Source organism: Pundamilia nyererei, unplaced genomic scaffold (genome assembly GCF_000239375.1).
Source record: "Pundamilia nyererei isolate P.nyererei 1_Seehausen unplaced genomic scaffold, PunNye1.0 scaffold00006, whole genome shotgun sequence".
In the NCBI taxonomy this organism is placed as follows: domain Eukaryota; kingdom Metazoa; phylum Chordata; class Actinopteri; order Cichliformes; family Cichlidae; genus Pundamilia; species Pundamilia nyererei.
The window spans coordinates 5,804,548-5,824,776 of NW_005187407.1; the positions used below are offsets into that span (position 1 = coordinate 5,804,548).

Genomic DNA, 20,229 nt, shown 5'->3' on the forward strand with positions numbered 1-20,229 from the left:
TACCTTTTAAATGTACAGTAACTGATGCTGTTCTTTCTAAATGAAGTTTCTCCCTTTCCACCACACCCTTAGTCACCCTAAGCTGTGACATGTGTTGTTTGTAAGTGGTGGAGATTTTAGTTGCCATACTTTCTCATACACGTTTTCTTTTTAATAAAACAATCGCTTCTGCTACTAACACAGCATTTTTTTAAACAATGCCAATTTAATGCTTCTAACTTTGTTGATGGCCAGAATATTTGTAATATGTTGATAGTCAGGTGAGATCTAAATTTTAACATATTTTATTTATTGTGTAATTAGAAGAACAAAGGTTACTAAAAAACAAAAAAAACCAACTGTTAACATTTATTTGTTTTCTACTGTGATATCCTTCACCATGTTTCAGTGAGCCTGCTGTGACTGTGCACCTAACACAAGTCCACAGCTGAGAGCTGAGTGAACATTAAATGCATTCACACTCTGTATAGATGGAAGTATGCAAATTTTCAGACGATGTTTGCAGCACTGCATCCCAGCCTGACCGCAAAGATTTATCATGTGTTTCGATAAATAAATATTTGTTAACAGGAAGAGTTACCCTCCAGTGAATTTGAAGATAACTTTATATTAATGTCACTTCCATCCCTTTCTCCTAGGGCGAGAAGCAGGGTACACCCTGGACAGGTCGCCAGTCTGTTACAGGGCTAAAACACTCACATTAGAATCACTACCCTAACGTGCATGTTTCTGGATTTTGGGGAGGAACCCACGCAGACACGGGGAAAACACGCACAGCCGACACTGAAACTCTCCACCCTGGACCTTCTTGCTAGAAGGTGGATGGTGCCAGCACACAGCACCACCTGCTGCCCCTGCTGAACTTGGATCTAAATTGATGCTTAACGAAACTGTGAGATTTGCTGCTGCCAGCAGAGGGCGTGCTCGTGCCACTTTTCGTGCTTGCTTGAATCCAGTGGCGCACTGAATGGCACGGCTGTAAAGAGGCAGGGCTGGGAGGCAGAGACACACGACACAGGTCTGCTCGGCAGAGGAGGAGGACTCAGTTCATAGCCAGCCTGCGGTGGAAATAAACGCTGCGTGTCCTACTCTAAACCGCAGTTTTGTATCGGTGGCGAGTCGCGTTGAAGAAACAGAAAGGTAAAGACTGCAGCAGCCGCTCAGACGGGAATATTTCCACAAGACTGCGCAGAAGAAGAAGACGATTACTGTGAGTTTGATGCGTCACACCAAAGATTCGTACAGACGAAAACAAAACGACAGTAGCCACCGACACAGATGTTCACCCAACATCTTTTACAACCTTGTGGACATTGTGTCTCACAGCGTCAGTTCTCAGGTGTTGTCACGACAGGTGAACAACTGCAGGTGTGCGAGTCAGCCAGCTGCTCCGTTTGTAGTCTGATAAAGAGGTGGAGGTGTCATTTCTCTGAATAACTCAGTTTAAAAAAAAAGAAAAGATATGTTCTGCCGAAAGAGTCATAATTTTAGATCTTCTTAACATATTCATGCTAAGTTCACGTGTGACATCAGGTGAATTCCATCCTTCACTCTGAATGTAAATCTTGTTGATTTTATTTAGATGAGTGCTGCTCTACAGTTCTGTCTTCCTTTATATATATTTTATAGCTGTTTTCTATTAAATGAAGTTTCCCCCCCCTCATGTATCTGCACATGTGAGCCTGGGCTTGCACATTTACAGAGAAACAGACAGTTTGATGGGAAATGAGGCAAGCATAGTTGGAAGTTGTGCAACTGAGGATGGAGCAAGGAAAGTGTGGTTCGAAATGTGATGACAGTTAATGGATGAAGTGATCTTTTTAACTTCCTGTGTGTGTTTTGAGAGCCTGGTGAACGACAATTAGATTCCCACATTTCATGGCCTGGCACGTGGATACACTTCTCAGGAACCTTTCCTGCATTTGACATGCAAAACACCAAATTTCTCTCTGTACGTGCTGGCCCGCGCCTCAGCATCTGTCACGTTCTCACTGCTCTTTCTACAGCGAGGTGCTACATTTCTCTGCTGGTATTTGGCAGCCGAGCTCCTCACAGACAGCCCCTTTCATCCCGATGCGCCTCCACACCAAAGGCCTGAGCTGCGACCACTGTGAAACAGTTTTAAGAGTCCAAAAGAAGAAGAGCCACAACCTGTAGGCTGCTTTAGATACTGTTTAGTTGCGGCTCAGCTAACGAGTTTCTTTTTTACGTGATATATGATCGACTTCACTGAGTTTTGCTTTGTTGCTGTGAATAATCACATGGGAAGCATAAGAGTGCAGTTTTCTCTCGGTTATGAGGAGCAGTTGATGATAAATTCCTCCTTTTGGAAATGCTTCTGGTGTTATTCACGTTGTGGTTCATAAAGCAACAAATGCTGCTCAAATATCTTCTCATTGGTCCTTGAGATATTGCAGAAATTAGACGCTAATTTGAATAATCAGTCAAATCTGACTAGCTCCAAGCCGGCCTATACTACAAAGACAAAGCATCTATATATAAATGTGTAATCTCTTCATTAACTTCCTGTTCCTGCTTCATTTGACTGGGAGACAGGTGGGGTTTGTCCAGGCTGACCAGCTTGCCGCAGGATTTTTGACAGGAAAATGGCTCATGCAAATCCCCTGCTCTCTCCTTGGGAGTAACACCTGTGCTCCTGTCCTGTGCTGCCTGCTGCCTTTGCACTGAAAAGAGTGAGAAGCATTCGTGCATTACATAATGTTTTCCATTTGAGTGGCAGCAGAAGTGCCTCAGCACCGCGAAGCCCAAACTGTCAACACAAATCATATTTGATGATTCTGGGACTTTCTGCAGTTTTGTGTCTTTCCCTGGAGTTTTACCAGATTCTTTCTTACTTCAGTAATTAAACAGAGGTACTTGTTTGCAGAGGGGCCTCACAGGGCGCTCATACAGCTTTTTTCCCCAAATATATGAGCACCCTGTGTAAAAAGGTAGCACAATTACCAGCTGTAGGGTTTTTAAGTTCAGTCTTGTGATTTATGGGTCAAAGAGCACTCTGTGTACTGTGATCGTACTGTACCATGGGATTCGAGTAGTGATATGATCAAAATAACAGGCATATGAGACTCATTAAGACAGTTACATAAGTCAGTGGTCTGAACATTAGCTCGCAGCGCTCTCATTCCTGATAATGGTTTGAGTGACCAGGGGTGTGGCACACTGGTCACAGTCAACATGTTCAGATTAGAGAAAAAAAAAGTCTCACTGTGTTGTAAAAATGAAATCTGGTACCTTGTAATGTTTGTGTGTGTTCAGTGCGACCTCTCCTCCCTCACTATTGTCTGCAGTCTGTTTTGAAGCTGTCTAACATGCTGCGCTCCAGTTGCAACGAGCTGAAAGCATAACGGGAGTGTTTGCTTTCTTTCTGGAGTTTGTCATCTTGGGTTATCCAACACCATGTCAGCCTTTTCTTGCTTCTGCTCAATGCTCCGCTGTAGCGAAATCCAAGCGAATTCCTGCTTTGTTGCTTGTGAAGTACTGAAGTAAGTGTAGTGAAGAGCGGTATTCTGCCCTTCAGCTCCTCATGGGGTTAAAACTGCTTTGTAGTTTTTCTAGTACAGTAGAAAAACTACAAAGCAAAGTTTCTGTTTGGAAATTTATTTACTTTTTTTTTTATTTGGTTGGTCTTTTTGGTTAATCAATTATTAAATTAACAATTTAATACACTGGGTCAAAGTGACCAAATACCAGAGCTGAAGTATCTTTAGTATAGTCTGGCTGTACATGTTTGAGGCAGATAATGGTATCATTTGAGAGTCTAAATATCCGACATGCACCAAGTTTCCGGGTTTAAAAAGTCTCCTTGGTTGTGAAGTTAACACGGACAGAGAAAATGAGCTAAATGGTATCCATCTATAATACAGATGACGGTGAATAAAACAATGTATGTCCTTCAAACAAGCCAGTCAGACACACTCGAGTCATATTTGGAGGTTTAGGCTCCATACGTCTGTCCAGCATGACCTCCTGAGCAGAGTGTGGGCTCGCCCTCTCTTTCTGTTCTGTTTTATTGTCCTCATTCACTGGCCAGGCTCCACTCGTGTCAGCACATACCACATAGGCCTGCTACTGACGGCCACCAGCGGCAGTGAGAACATTAAATCTAGAGTCTCTCTTATCTATTTTTGTGCCACACCCTTTAAACTTTGTGAGTTATAAGCAAAGAGGTAATCATCTCCCCAGGTGACTTGTTAGATACAGGAACTAAGAAAGAGGAAAAACCGCAAAGAGAATACGCGATAGGAACAGAAAAGTTCAAATTTATTAAATATGTTCAGGTTTGCCTGGCAGACCACAGGATCAAAAGTGTTTAGTTTAGTTTTTCTCTTCTCATACAAAGTGAAATAAGTCAAACTGATAGTTAAAGGGACACATCATCAATTGTACCATCTGATCATTTACTTTAGGCATGGAGCCCTAAAAAAAGGCGTCTGTAGATCTCTTCACTTGCATTTCATGACAGTTCAGCTACATTCACATGTTGTTTGCCGAATGGAAAGAAAACCTCACAATATTCAAAGCGTTAATGTGTTATCTCCAGATCGTCACCCTCATCCTTGTTGCTCTTTTAGTTAAACCACTTAAATAGCCTTGAATTAGCTTCTTTTGTGCAACCCTCCATTTAAATTGATCGAAGTGTTGGATCTTATTTGGATATAAATGTGATGCATGTGTTTATTTTAAGCATGTTAGTGTTTTTTTGCTGTTTCCCCACTAAGTCAGTGGTTTGAAGTTCAGCGTGTTGTAATTATTGCTTGAAGAACGACGAAAAGATGCTGCTGAGTGGCAGCCGTTCTAGTGATGAAAAGCCAGGATGTCACAGCTTCTGCGACCAACTCAAACTTACTACAAACTTAAAATGACTTTCTAACCTCATACTTATAAATACAGAGACAATCTTTAAAAGAACAGCAGCGATCATCGCCGCGATGGTGTCTTCATGTACTTTGCAGCAGATGCAGAACTTCCCGGTATTATCGTTTTGATCTTAATGACCTCCAAACGGGAATTCCCATCTCTGTGGGCGAGCGGCACGTCAGCACCAGCTTTTGAAAGAGTGGAAAAAAAGGAGACCTGCAGACATAATTGGCTCATAGTTCTTCTACACTGCATAACCATTAGTGGTTGTGTTGGCCGGTTGGAGGCTGCTGGCAGAGCGATCCGTTGGCAGCATCGCAGGAATTCCGATTATTTGGAGGTTGTGATGTTTTGTTGTTGTTGTTTTGGGCCGGCTGAGTCCCCTGCGGCCCCCTCCCACTCTCATGCCCTGATAATGACGAGGTTTGCGGAGGCCCACTTGGGGGACACTAGAGCGCCAGAGCGAGATGGCAGGAAGTAGAAATGAGTTGAGAGAATGGAGACGGTCGTCAACGTATAAATCTTCTATTTATTTATTTTTTTAAATTCATTCATTTATTTATTTTTTTAGTAACCTGTGACTTCAGGTCAATAAAGGCCTGGCCATATACTCCCCTTTTAATCATGTGACAGTCTACTTCAGAGAAGTACATCATTTATGGATTCTCAGAAGTAGAGCATTTACGTTTGTGATATGCATAGGCAATAAAACGCCTTCTCTCGGCTTAAAGGGAAATATGAGGACCTTTGGACTACAGTGCAGGCTTTAGTAAAACTGACATGGGCAAGTCTGTCTCCTATTGTTTCTGTTCCATATGGTAGCGATATCCATGGGCCTTGACGTTGGGAGCAGAGGCTCGCTGTGGTTAGTTATCACTGGTAGTTAAGCATAATAAGCCTGCTGTAGTACGTTCTGTACAGCCGTGCTGTACTGTACCGTCCCATTGGAGCAGCATCTCTGCTTCTGTGTCTTTAAAGAACATTGTCTCTGTTTTCTGTCCATTAACTCATCTCTATGTTTCTCCCCACCTCCCCCATGCCCTCAGCCGAATCATGTGACACACTGGACACAGAGGGTGACCTCCTCCTCACAGCTTCTCATGCAGAGTGGAGCTAGAACGAGACGCTCTCTGAATTACAAATAGACCGAATCTTCTCCCTGGGTTTCCTCTTGCTCAAGTTATCTTATATAATGCAATGGAGACATTTTTTGTGACTTTATTACCACAGATTTATGTCTTCTCTCAAGAAAAGGGGGTTTACATAGAATAAAACTTGATATAACTCCCGACTACACGTTTACAAGACAGCTTTTCAGAATCTCTGCCTCTCGCTGTCCTCCATCTTTTGTCATACGTCCCTCGCCCCGTGTAGCTTGTTTCTTCTGTTCATGTTGCATTTCAAAGGTCAGGCCACTCTGTAGGTGTAATCCCACCCGCCTTCTTTTCTGCTTTATTTCTTGTCATCAAAAGGTCAAACACCATGCTAATATGCAATACCACAGAATAAAATGTAGGTTTAGAGATGAACGCATGGTCAGGGGAACATCACTGTGCCCACATGCACACTGCCGAGCTCACTGAAACATGTTTTTTTTAGGATTCAGAAGGATGCTGTGTTCAGTACACGCTGTACGCTCCGTCTCGTGTGATTGATGATAGCTGCTTTCAGTGAAGGGAGCTCCCATTTTTTACACTTGTGTCAGGGTTCTCCTTGCAGCATGAAGATGTTAAAACAGATCGGTGTTTGTTATTTTGTAATCCAAACAAGCTCTTCTGGTAACTTTATCAGTGAAAACCTCATGAATAGACCTCAGTGTTCAGTGTTTACTTTCCATCAACATCTAATACATTATGCACATGTTTACTATAGACTGTATCTAAAAGATGGCCATAGCCACTATGGCTTTCCTCGTTGGGTAGTGGAGTGCTGTTTTTAAAAAGGCAGCACATTTTATCAATCAGTCCTGGTTGTTTTGAACCCCAGGTGACCATGTTTTAACAGGAGACTGCAGTGCTCAGTTATCAGCTAATGTTAGCAAGTTCCACCTATAGACTGTATTGTGGTGCATCACACAGCCATCAATACCTGTACTTGCAAATTAGTGTAAAGACATCGAAAACATTTTTAAAAAGAGTAAAAAAATTGGAGAGCCCACTCTCTGATGTGCTGTTAATATAAATAACAGCACATTAAGCCATATTAGTTTTAGATATTCACCTTGAAAATGCTCCAAAAGGCACCAACACCACAAACTCTGGAGATCCAGGTCAGTATTGTCACAGTTTTTTTGTACCAGCTGATTATTTGAAGATGGAAGTTTAATTTCAAACAACGTGTTTTCAGAGATGGTGGCTTTCAGCCTGGAGGTTGCCCCTTCATAGTAACATACAGGCTTAATATCAGTAATTAACCGAAATATTTTCTTTCAGCTTGACCTGTGTCTTTTCATTTAGCCACGCTTTTTGGCCACTTTTGCCATCAAAAGTCACGTAGCCTACCTGTTTCTTACTCCAGCCTGTCGGCCATCTTTGTGGGCTGCCGTTTTAGTCTGATTTCATCATGTAGCCTTCCTGCTGCACACATACGCAAACACTTGGAAAGCTCTGCAGTGCTGCATAGTGCCTGGTGTTCAGGGACAAACACTACTCTGAAGCAGCATCACAGCTTTTACATCTGAGCAAAGATGAAAAGAAACGTACCTCCAGAGCACGTCGTAAAATATGGAACACAACGTGCCAAAAACAGGTCAAAATGATACCTGGCTTCTTTTATAATGGCTTCTTCTGTTGTGTGTGTGTGTGCGCGTGCATTGGACCAGAAAACCTATATGTATCTATACATGCTAAACTGTAGTTCTTCCTTGCTGTTATGGTCTTTGTCTGCCTTACTGTATCAAGATGGGGGAAACAAAGTCCTTAGGTAATCACACTGACACACCAAAAGAGCACTGGTATCAAAAGTATAATGATCACTGCCCCACATGACAGATGCATACAGACAATGAGCCTTTTCTCTGTGTATTTATTGGGAATATTGAGTATATATTTTTTGAATGCCCTACATCCCGAGTTTCTGTGAAGGATGAGAGCATTTAAGTTGATGAAGCTGATCCCCTTCAGGCTGACTAAGCTGGCTCCCCGTGCATCTTCTTGATTGTATCCACCCAAATCCAGATCTCGGTGCTTATCTAACATCTGAGTTGTAGGATTGCATGGGTCATGAAAGCCCAGCAGCCCAGTCCTTGAAGCTCAGCATTGCTGCTCTGCTATTGATTTTCCATTATGTCTCCAATCTGCAGCAGTAATCCAATAGTATCCGGGGACTGAAGCAGAGCAAAAGGAACCCATATGTGATATCTCTGGAGATGGAGACTGTGGGAGCCTTGTTGACTGAATACCTCACAGCCTTGAAGTCATAGTCAGATGGTTTTGAAAAAGATTGTGATCCAGATTGTCCTAATTTTAGCCTAGCTATTCTACTGAAGGGCACTGGTAGATATAGATCATTTTGAAGAGAGTATAATTTCCGTAGCATGGTTAGTGATGTGTTGATTGATCTGCCTGACCACTGCCTTTATTATTACTACTGGTTTGCCCGCTGGGATCATTGAGGGAATATTAGCACAGCTACTTTGAGTTTTTGACAGCTTAGATTTATTCAATCTGCATAATCATCATACCAGACAGCCCACGTCTGCTCTCTGCAACATATTTTCCTTGCAAGGTCTGCCTTGGCTGCAGAGTGGCTATTTGACTTCCACAGGGGCAGAATGGCAGCCTTGGCAATAACCCCGAAGCCGCGGAGGAGATACGGCATGAGAGCCAGTGTTTGATCTGCACTCAAGTGTGTTTGTTTGAAGGGTGGTAGAGTTTCTGACAAGGCTGTAGGGACGAGTGGGAATGGAGTTGTTTACGTACAGTGAGGCTCAGGGAGAGATGAGAGGTAAATGCAAAGTTTTAGAAAGAAAAAACAAACAAAAAAAGCTTCACAAGAAGGGAAGGACACGGTGCTCGAAAAGTAACGTTTCATAATGAAGTTGTGGTAAGTCAGGGGAAAAGTTTAATGTTTTACTAAATGGCTTTAATGTCTGCGTTTAGTTTATCAAGTTGTTGAAAGCTGATCCTGGAATGACATTTCCTGCATTGCTTAGGAATTTTCTTCAGGTCATTGCAAAGTCTTATCGTAACATAGACTATCTTTGACCTTACTTGCTTTTTCACAAAGGCATAGAAATATCAACTCCCTATGCACACGCCTGTGTGAGTTTTCCATTCAGACTCAGGCTTTCATGTACTAAGTTTCCTTTTTATTGACCCGTTGGATCACTTTCCCCATTTGGTTCTCGCCCAAGACCACAAATATCCACATCCACTGTCTACCAGAGGCATTGATTTAACAAAGCTGCGTTTTTGTGTTAGCGAGGTCGTCTAATGTAATTGTGAAACACGAGGTATTGTGTTACACGTGTACAGTGTACTCTTGTTTTCCTCGTTAGAGTCCTGTGTGAGTGGCATTTACCATGGGATGGGAGTGTTTGACAGCGGTGAGACGCTCCTGATTAGGATCCTCCGTCCATTTTTACCGACCATCTGTCTGCCTCTCTTTTGTTGAGAGGTGAACAAGAGACCTGCTGTTGTTCACTGCAGCTGCGGGCCTCTCGTGGATTGTTCTCGAAGCAGTCTGTTAGAGTACCAGCTGGGTTGTGGGGTCAGGTGAGGGAGAGGTGGCTGGAGCGCGAGAGAGAGAGCGAAAGAGAGGTCCGCACAATTCATTTTGACACTGACACTCAGGCCGGTGCTGAGCTGAGAGCCAGACAGGCCTGCCTACGGGCTTATTAACATTCCTCAGGCTCAGGGCACATAGTGTAAAGGCTCAGGTGGATCAACACCTCATTACACTGACTGACAAGGCTCGAGATCAATAACAGGATTTTATGACAGACGTGAGCTTTACAAAAAACAGGAGCTCGCACAAAAAACCATATTGGGTTTGTTGTGTGAGCGAATGTGCTCGTGTCCTTTTCGTAAGGAAGGAAATTGTTTTTAAGGTGATATAAAAGCTATGAATGATTCACAGAAGCAGAATAAGACAGAGTAAGCCTCTAGCCAGGATGGTCTCTGTGGTCTGTGCTATTGTCTCTTATGTGTTTATAGCAACAGAGAAGCTGGTGTGCAGATTAGGAGCCAGTCTGGAGATAAGAGCTGAGTGTCTGCTACACTCTCAATATCTGAATCTCTGCGTGTGAGCGTATTTTCGTCCAAGTGCACCTTACTCCATTTGGAGACTATTTCCAACAAAGGTGCAACATATTGCAAGGATTTTACTTTGCAAGAACCAAACACAAACAAGACTTTTTCAATTAGTGTTCCACTGCATGGCGATGATGTGATGATGATGTGACAGCTGGTCACAAAACAGGTGACTGCAGGGCATGAGGGCAGCAAGACATTGTGCGATACTCAAAGCTCCAGTAACAGCAGGCGCATTTATATGCAGGTGATGTGGTGACTGCAGCCTTGCGAGAGCTTGTCAAAGTCCAACTTTTGCAAGTGCTCTTACTCCTCACTTCTTCTCAGTGTGTCCTGAGGCAACATTTAAATGACTTACGCCACTCTGTCTCATTTTCTCTGGGAGTGTTAGTGGAGAAAAACAGACACATTTTAAGGAGGAGTAGAAAATTCATGGAGAGCATACGTAGAAACAAGACAGACTGGTGCTTTGTGGCTCAGGGAGGACTTGGATGAGCTGTAAGCCGGGCAGTGACACGCTGTGCAGCTCCACTCCTTTATGAGGTGTTGTTCTGCACGTACAAAGTCTTGAATATGGAGGCAATATGAAAACAGAGAAGCCGGCGATTAGATTAAAGTGTAACAAGATTTCTGTATCTGCACGCTGTGATTTGTGAGGTGTTGAAGTGACAGGCAGGAAAGGACTGTTTCTCCAACACGGCACTCGAGCAGAACTCTGATGTTTATTACAAAACACAGATGTACATCTCATGAGTCAGGAGTGACTGTCAGAGTTAAAGTGCCTTTTTTATCAGGTGGAGATTAGCAGAATCAGCAAGATTCACTTACTTTAATGCAATGTCAGTGCCTTTTTAAAAATATTTTATAGTAACTTACTGGGCACCTGTTCTCTTACAGAAGGTCCTGTGACAACTCCTGATGATTGCTCAGCCTGACAATCAAGAGCTGCTGCCCTGATTGCTGCTCGTCAGGCACAGCTTTTCATTAAGCAAGGTATGCTTTTGACTGCTCAGTAAATGTCAGAGTGATACGACAATTGACAAGAATTACGGTGTTATAGTTTGTTGCCTGAATGACTTTGTGTCACTTTTAGATGTCTACGGCCACAGAAAATGGGACAGGAGGGAATCGGAGCTCAGAGAAAACCTACAAGAAGGTAAAAGAGTGTGTTTGGTAACATTTTCATGTTATGATGAGCACGATCCCTTAACATTTACTTGGAAATGCTGCTGTTTAGAGTCAGCTTTTGCTTCTGAGCCACTCGAGTCCCTTAACTCCTTCTGCAGCACATTATGTCGTGACCCTCCCACAGCCAGCTGCCAGCAGTCAGTCAAGTGCTGGGTACATTTGTTTTCTTTCTTGTACTGTAGACGTCACTCCTTATGGAAACATCTCTCTCTTTTCTTTTTTTAAGATTCACCCATAATGCATTTCTTTATACTAGCTACCTCTGTTCAGGTTTGGGGAAATATGTTTTAGAGGTGTCATGCAATAAAAACACAAACTGGATTTGTGTCCAAGTCTGCAAGTGCAGTTGGATGTGTTTGTGTGGAAATTCTCATATTTCAAATCAAATCAAAGGGTAAACAAGGGAGCAAGTGTGCCACGGCTAGACTAATGTGATATTTTCTTTTCGAATTTCCCATCCAGACCACATCCTCGGCGTTAAAGGGAGCCATTCAGCTTGGTATTGGCTATACAGTGGGAAACCTCACCTCCAAGCCTGACAGAGATGTTCTTATGCAAGACTTCTATGTGGTGGAGAGTGTCTTTCTGCCCAGGTCAGTGATCCCACACGCACATCCACAGTGTTACATTCACAGAAACACTCTCTCAGCATATGTGTTTTTGTGCGTTGAAGGTTTGAGTCCTTGTCACGTAAGCTCAAGGTTATTTATCTGCAGGACTTGGTGAATAGGAGAGCTGCTTCGTAAAAACAGACTGTGTGTAGGTTGGCTGTGAATGAATGAATGGGAAGTGAGTGAAGGGCACGCTTCGCCTGGACGGCCTCCGCAAATATTATATGTCTGGATCTCGAATGAAAAACATTAACCGCTGTTATTAATCCCGCTCGGTGGAAACTACATGCGCTCGAAATCCACTCCAAAGAAAATGTGGTACCACCTCAAACTGCCAGCGTCATCATTTATCAACAGTTTTGCTAGTCTAAGTCATGACGCAGGGATAAAACTATTCTAGTGGATTATCTTGCCAAGAACTGTGGAATCAGCTTACTGTGTGCCTCTTAACTGCCACAGAGCAAAACGTACGGCGGCGCGCCGCTGAGCTATCTTCAAAATTACATCATCAGCTCAAAGAAATGCTTTATATAATCTAAAGCAGGACGAGGAATTCATCGAAAGTGTTGCCTTATGTCCACACATATGGTTTATTAACACACAGCTAATGATGCTGTGTGTTAATAAAACTTTATCAGTTTTTGTTTTCTTTTAGAGCTGTAGAGGAACTACAAAAACAAATTAAATCAGGAGCAGCTGAGCAAAAGATGTCTATTAGTTGCTGTTTGTCCATCCCAGTGTAAATACATCCAAGGTCATTCAATGTTGTGTTTAACCCTTGGACGTCAGGAGGAGAATTACAGTCCTATCAGGATGTACTTTGTGGTTTACCTTAGAGATGCTGCACCAGGATATGCAAACTGGGCATGGTTTATGCAAACCTCCTTCTGGCACGCACACCAGTCCTGCTCCTCAGCAACAGCCAAACAAAGCTCTTGCTGTGTTTGACTGATAAAGGCCCTGATGACTTTCAAGACTTTGATGAAAACTCCACATCTCTCGCTGAGACCAGTGTTGCCAACTTAGTGACTTTGTCGCTATATTTAGCGAGTTTTCAGACCCCTTAGCGACTTTTTTTCTAAAAAAAAGTCGCTAAAAAAAGACGTGAAAGCGCGTATCGCTTTTACTCTCAACAAGCAGCGGGTGCTGTAACGCAGTCAGTTCTTCTTTTACTCTTTTACTCTTATGCTGTTTTGTGGATCACAAGGTTTAAAACTACTTATAAACACACACACAAAGTAACTCCACCAGAGTGCCTATTTCGGGTCACTTTTGCCGGTCCAAGCCCGGGTAAAGAAGCAGGGTTGGAATTGTGACATAAAAAAAAAAAATTGCTAAAAGAAATCTAATTTGTAGTTCTAAATAAACTCTAAATGCATTTAGGATGGTTTTTACTCACTTTATGTCTCTTCCACGATGTTATTTCTCTCTCCAACAACATAGGTTACAATTTAGATTAGCATGACCAATTGTGCAAATTAAGCGATGACGTCATTTAGCGACTTCTAGCGACTTTTAGGACAACCAATAGCGATTTTCCTTACTGAGGAGTTGGCAACACTAGCTGAGGCTCTGAAGCGCAAAATGACGAGCGAGAATTGGTTTAAAATGAGGCTTGTTTCATCCAGCCCAAGTTTGAATTAAAATGAAAGTGGTGGCAGTCTCCAGGGCCACCTTTTTCACAGGGGGAGAAAGAATCTAGGCCATGTTGTTAGGAAGAAAATAAAATTACACAAGACAGAACAAACAGAGTGTAATGAGTGAGGGGAGAAAATGAATGTCTTACATCTTTATTCTGACATAACCGTTTCCTATTTTATTCTTTCTGCTTTCCCTCAGCATTTATCTTCTGTTCTGTAATAGCACACAAACCCTTCTCTTTCCTCCCACCGCAGGACTACCCTGAACAAGTGACTAAACGATGGAAACGGAGATGTCGCTTTGACTCCCACACGCTTAATTTTCAGTTTGTCTCACACCTTTCCGCAGACTCACGCAGACACAGAGAGGGAGATGAATCCCTGATTAGACTGAAATTTTTCCGGGCGCTTGTGTTGCTTAATGTTTTTTTTTCTTTTAAGTAGACTCTCAATCAGTGGCAAATGATTCCCGTTGTCCTCGCGCACTAAACAAACCATTCAAATGCCATTGTTGTGTGATCACAGATATAGTGTTACACCTGCGCCTTGCCTCCGTGTCACTGAATATAGCACATGCAGGGAACAACAAAAGGGCCTCTCTACCCAGAGCAGCTTCCAAGTAACCAGATTTAGAGGTGCCCTGGGAAACAAAACCTTTATTAACCTATTTCTGCAACTACAAAACTGATTCCAATGAAAGTTTAGTTTTAAAAAAAGACTCGATGGCTGACTCACGCTACCCTTATCCAATGTGCTTACAGGATTATGGGTTAGGTTAGTTAGAAACAGGGTCAGCCTTTGTCGAAGCCCGTCTGGAAACGTCTCCCACTCCACGCTTGGCAAAAAACAAAAAAAACATGCAGGTTATTGTGTCTCATTTTATTTGGTTTTAAACCTTTTTATTTGAGCCATTTTCTCCCCATTTGAGCTGAAGTGCATGTTTTTTATTTGGTATTGTTCGATCCAGTAATTAGAGCCATCTTCAGTCTCCAGGCGAAGAACTCTATACAGACCTATCTCTGTTAGCACAATGCTGGTGAATCTGGGTTCCCATAGAGGACTTACTGAAGCCTGTTCAAGCAGGAATGGAAGAAAATACAAGGGCCCTCTGATAAAATTACCCAGAGTCAATAGCGTAGATACCAGGCACAAAGATTAGGTGCTGGTGTTCATTTCCCCCGGTAGTGCCAGTTTTCCAGGGGGCGCGAGAATGCATCTGTGTTACTGACACTAACATGTTTCCTTTTGTAATGTTAAAGCTTCTTTTTTAAATTTCATGTCAGTTAGTGTTGAAAGATGTATCTAATATACCCGTTTGTGTGTTTGTCTCATCTTGTCTTGGTCAAATATTACCAGTGAGGGAAGCAACCTGACTCCAGCACATCACTATCCTGACTTCCGCTTCAAGACATACGCCCCGCTGGCCTTCCGCTACTTCAGAGATCTGTTCGGCATCAAGCCAGATGACTACCTGGTAAGACTAAAACCTGGCAGACCTTGCAGGTCATTATTTGTGTTCATGCTCATAATCCAGACCTCAGCTCCGTCTGGATCACCACCTCATTTGTATGGAGCCATGCCACAGGAAGCAAATCTAGTGCACTCTCATTTCTCAGCACAGCAACTGAAATTAACCTGCTGGTCCTATTCAAGGGGGTAAAAAAAGGTCATTTTAAGTTTTTGCTTTCAAGACTTAAAGGAAAAAAAGGACATTTAAGAAAATATGCTGAGTCACTTCCTGTCACTGACTGCCTGCCCAGTATTTCCCTGCACATAACCCGCATAAACTCACTGCTGTTTATGAGATTAAACAGAGATCATTTTTATAAATTAGTGCGATCTATGACATTGGATTTTGATTTTTTTACCTGTTCCAGCCTCGATGCAAAGCTCAGCTAACTGCTTGCTAGGTGCTATAACTTCACATTCAACGTAAGGTGTTACAGGGGCATAAATGCTGAAATCGCATCATTTTAAGGCTGTTGCTAGGCGGTTGCCAGTCTACGTAATGACGTAGATGCATTTTTAAGATGTTCTACATACCAAGTTTGATTTGTCATCTCCCTGGTTGTGTAGGAGGAGTGGGCAGCCAAAGAAACAACCACACAGGCTGAGATTTCCTGTGTTACAGCGAGATTCACCTGGTTCTTACATGCACACGTCACAAACTGACATAGATAATCAGTTGTAAGTCTGATAAAGAAGAGAGAATTCCTCGTTATTGTTGTCTGTCTGGAATTTCTTTCCACCAACTAAATGCTGACTAATGTAGAATCCAATAGGTTCAGTAATGCTGCAGTCCCCAGGAGGGTGAAGTCAAGGCAAAACATTGGGGTGGTGGAGATACTGGAGCTAATAATGACAGAGCATGTGCCCTCATTAGCACAGCTGTAATCCTCACACATGCAGTGATTTCCCAGCAGACTCACATTTTGACATTTAGACAGAAGCATTTTGTGTGATTCATGTTTTTGTTTTTGCTCGTTTGCACGTGTTTTTGTCTGTGAAAATATTCCCCGGCTGAAGTCTTTGGTGTTCATTTCAAACGTTTGACAGTTCTAATTTAATGCTAAATTGATACTCTACCTGTATATAAATAAAATTAGATTTCAAAAAGGTGTGATTTCCTCTGACCTTTATCCTGCTGTGGCGGCATCTTCCTGCGTTCCTTATGCCTCGAAGTCTTTCCTAAACCCATCAGGCTACATTGTTCCTTTTGATGGCCAGATTCTTTTCTGCATAGATGAGAGACAAAAAGCTCCAGAAGAGAGTCGGAGATTAAAAAGTAATTTCAAGGCCGAAGAGGGTTGATGGCGTAAGGCCCGCCAGCGTTGAGGAGTAGTGCTAATGACTGATGTCCTTGAGGTGATGATGAATTCATTCAGGCGGAGGCCACACTGCGGTGTCTAATTAAGAGAGAATGTGGACACGCATACACAGCCAGCCTCAGTGCAAATGCGATAAAGTGTGGATGTGTTTGTGCCGGTAACGCAACGTGACTGTGGATGGTCATCAAGTGGAAGAGTCTCTGGAGAGGGAGAGTGGATGCCTCCAGTGTTTCTCTCTTTTGAAAATGTGGCTCTCATAATGCACTGATTAATATCTAACGCTTCTCTACAGTCTTACGGGTTCTTGTATGTAGATGGGCACTGCGGGACGGAGGCTCTCGTTTCTTAGCAGGAAGATTCACATGTCCGTGGGCGCCTATAAAGTTTGACAAACAGATAAACAGTAGACTGATGTGAAGCAGAGCTGGCATTAATGGAACAATAAAACAAATGTAGACAGGGTTCTGCTTTCTCCGATAAGCATGTGAACAACTGTAGACTTTGGGGCTGATTTTTCATTACAAAAGCGGCCCTCCAATTTTGTGGCACCAGCCGAAGGACCTCTGTTTCCTGCTCTGCTGCGTGCAAAGCTATATCATAAAGAGTTGATTTGTGAATTTGATGCATTAGATATGAAATGTTTATGGCTCTCTTCCTCAGTACTCCCTGGTAAACGAGCCTCTGATTGAGCTGGTCAACCCCGGGGCCAGCGGCTCTCTCTTCTACCTGACCAGCGACGATGAGTTCATCATTAAAACCGTTCAGCACAAGGAGGCCAAGTTTCTCCAGAGGCTGCTACCTGGGTACTACATGGTGAGAAGTTTAATGTTACTTCATTACAGTTCGTGATGGCATGTGAAAATTGTTGCTGATTGGTGTCTAAAACCCGCTCGGTGTTAAATGAGTGATTACTCGTGAGATGCTTCAGAGGCAAAAATGAGATGGAGTGAAAATGCCCTTTAGCTCCTGCACTAGGAGCCTGAATAGCAATTCAACTTGACTGAGGACAGTGGTAGTTGCATAGATAAAAGTCCAAAATTTGATCAGTTCATTTTGTTATTCATGTTTTTATTTATTGCATCCACATTCTGCTTGACATCAGTGAAGCATGGAGTGTACATGGTGCCAGGTTTTCCACATATGGAGTTTAAACCATACGCAGTCTTCCCCTTCCAGTTAGTCCTCTTCTGCAGCAATTCGCCACTTCTATTCACCGCTTGCTATTTTTAGATATATCCTTTCATAGAAGTGCTGTTCTGACCACTTAAACTTGTGCTCCAGTAGTGTGTTTTAGATCTGATCCACTGTGTCAAAACGGCAACCCTTCACTTGAATGTTTTCTTTTTGGAGAAGAAGGTAAAGTCGCAGGGAACCATATCTGGCAAGAATTGAAGGTGTTGAGCCAAGACTTTGTTAATGTGGAAAAAAAAATACACTCACAAAATTTTGAGTTGTCTATTGAAGTCTAACTTTGGGAGACAGTTTGGACAACTCCTTGAATGTTATAGCAAAATCGAAAAGCACGCTCACTGGGCACTATGTGCCATTCCACTGAAAACTGCTGTGCTCTGAGCCGTAACAGAAGACTCAGCACTCTTCTTGGCATGAAAATCAGATATGTCTGACACAGAAGTTTGCTCTTTGCACAAGTTTAAAGTCCTCTGCAAAGGTCTATTTTTTATTTCTTTTAAATCAGCGGAGCTACAGATTTTTTTTTTTTATAGTAGTAGAAATACTAAACAGATGGTCCACAATTTATAGCTCTATCTACAAACACTAACAGAGCTCCTTATCTGGGGTAGGTACGTCACAGTTATCTGCAATATAATTCTGACCATGCACAAATTAGTTACCAAACTGCTTCCTTTTATCCCACACATTAATATATCTTTTAAAAAATGCACCCAGTCTACAAAACTCAACGTCATTGCGACCCCTGTGCTTTCTCTAAATTCACAGAACTTGAACCAGAATCCACGCACTTTGCTTCCCAAGTTTTACGGCCTGTACTGCATCCAGTCTGGAGGCATCAACATCCGATTGGTGGTGATGAACAATGTGTTGCCTCGCTCTGTCAAAATGCACTACAAATACGACCTGAAGGGATCCACCTATAAGAGACGAGCATCCAGGAAAGAGAGAGAGAAGGCCTGTCCGACCTACAAAGACTTGGACTTTCAAGACATGCACGAGGAGGGGCTTTACTTTGACGCCGAGACGTACAACAACCTCATGAAGACTCTGCAGCGAGACTGTCGGGTAGGTAGTTTTATGGATGTTCTTCTCACAGACTGGCTTTGAAATGGCAGTCGTATCATGACAGGAAGTTCTCTATTGTTCCCTACAAAAAATAAGGAAGTCTAGGATGATCTCATTTTGGTTTCATAGCACGGAGCTTTCCTGGTGAAATCCTTTCAAGCTGGAAATCTTAGTCTAGTGAGAAAATATATCTTTTTAAAGGGTTGATATGTATTCTAACACCAGCAACATGCATCCTTGTAACTTAATCACATTATATACTGCTTTGGGATAATAAGTGCGTATCCTAGATGGGACGAAATATTTTGAAAAGAGAATTTTCCTTGTCTTTGCCACAGAGGGAAAGACAATGTGTTCAGCTAAACTTTCAGTTTGCCTCGGGTCTCTGTTCTTGTTTCCTTGCACGGCTATGTTTCACGACGTGACAGCTCTCCAAACACTGAATGTGATTAAGGCATGATCCTGGTAGCGTGAGACTCAGAGCCCTGTCCAAAGATAGTCTTCCAATCTAAAGGCTCACATCCTTCTCTGTATTAATGCAGACACCGTGAAATTGTTCAACTGAAGGAGGATAGTTTGAGCTTAATAAGAGACATGAGCTGTGCTCTGGCGATTCACCAAATCTTTAAAAAAAGAAAACGTTATGCTGCAAACACATAAACTTCATCCTTTCATATCCCTTTGTCTGTCTGCATTACATTAGTTAGGAAGAATTGTTGCTAGTCATGGAGCCTGATGGATCGTATACAGTAAATTTTCAGATTTGTGGGCCATAGCTGTGATTAAATAAGAAGCCTCTAGGTTTTAAAAAGCAAAAGACACAAAACTTAAGTGGTACTGATGTCTGCACCCTCTGTTCCCCTCCCAAGGCAACAATTCAGGCGTTGTGCACCATAAACTCATAAAACAAATGGCTGTATATTAAGCTTTTTTACATTAGAGCTTTCTGAAAGGTTGAATTAAGACCCTAATAAAGCACTAAGCATACATAACCTTTGGCTCATTGTCGGTTACAGCAGAAGTTTCCATTTGGAAAATACCCTTTCTAAACACAGAGAGGTGGCATATTTGTGAAGCTATTTATACACCATGATCAAACACGAGATAATCAGGTTAGAGCAGACCTGGGCATCGGACAGCCTCTAGTTAGTTGCACTTTTATTTTAAAGTCACCTTTGGGGTTTTGTTGTTCGTTTTTTTTAAAAAAAATTTTAAATCTATATATGTACATGTGTGCAAGCAAATGGAGCTTCACTGTAAACATGTTCGTGGAAACACTTATGAGAGATATGATACGATATGAAAATGTGGCTCGCACTAAAAATAAAATAAAAAGACAGTTTCAGGGTGTAGAGTTTTTTTTAACAAGACATGTATGTAAGTATGTATTTACTGAGGTCAGAGGTAAGACTGTGTGCTTTGCTTGTGGAGAGCTCATTTGTGTGTTTGAGGAGTACAATTTGAATCGCCATTCTGAGACTAAACACACAGAGATGATTTTGAGTGTTTCTCTTTGGCTCTGGGTGAGGGCTGTGTCAATCCCACCCAGTGACAATTACACAGGCCAGTTACT

General features: G+C 42.4%; 1 protein-coding gene across 2 annotated transcripts in view; it reads left to right on the top strand.

Moving 5' to 3' along the window:
* The first annotated feature begins 926 nt into the window (after positions 1 to 926).
* pip5k1bb (phosphatidylinositol-4-phosphate 5-kinase, type I, beta b) overlaps positions 927 to 20,229 on the top strand; it is a 32,183-nt gene continuing 12,880 nt past the window's right edge. The window contains exons 1-7 of one of the 2 annotated variants that reach the window (XM_005722297.1): positions 927 to 1,210; positions 11,028 to 11,123; positions 11,224 to 11,286; positions 11,781 to 11,911; positions 14,926 to 15,043; positions 17,058 to 17,210; positions 18,357 to 18,656. In XM_005722297.1, coding sequence (XP_005722354.1) covers positions 11,224 to 11,286; positions 11,781 to 11,911; positions 14,926 to 15,043; positions 17,058 to 17,210; positions 18,357 to 18,656 — 765 coding nt within the window. In that variant the 5' untranslated portion in view covers positions 927 to 1,210; positions 11,028 to 11,123. The remainder of the gene's footprint in view (positions 1,211 to 11,027; positions 11,124 to 11,223; positions 11,287 to 11,780; positions 11,912 to 14,925; positions 15,044 to 17,057; positions 17,211 to 18,356; positions 18,657 to 20,229) is intronic. The other variant, XM_005722298.1, reaches the window with a different exon arrangement.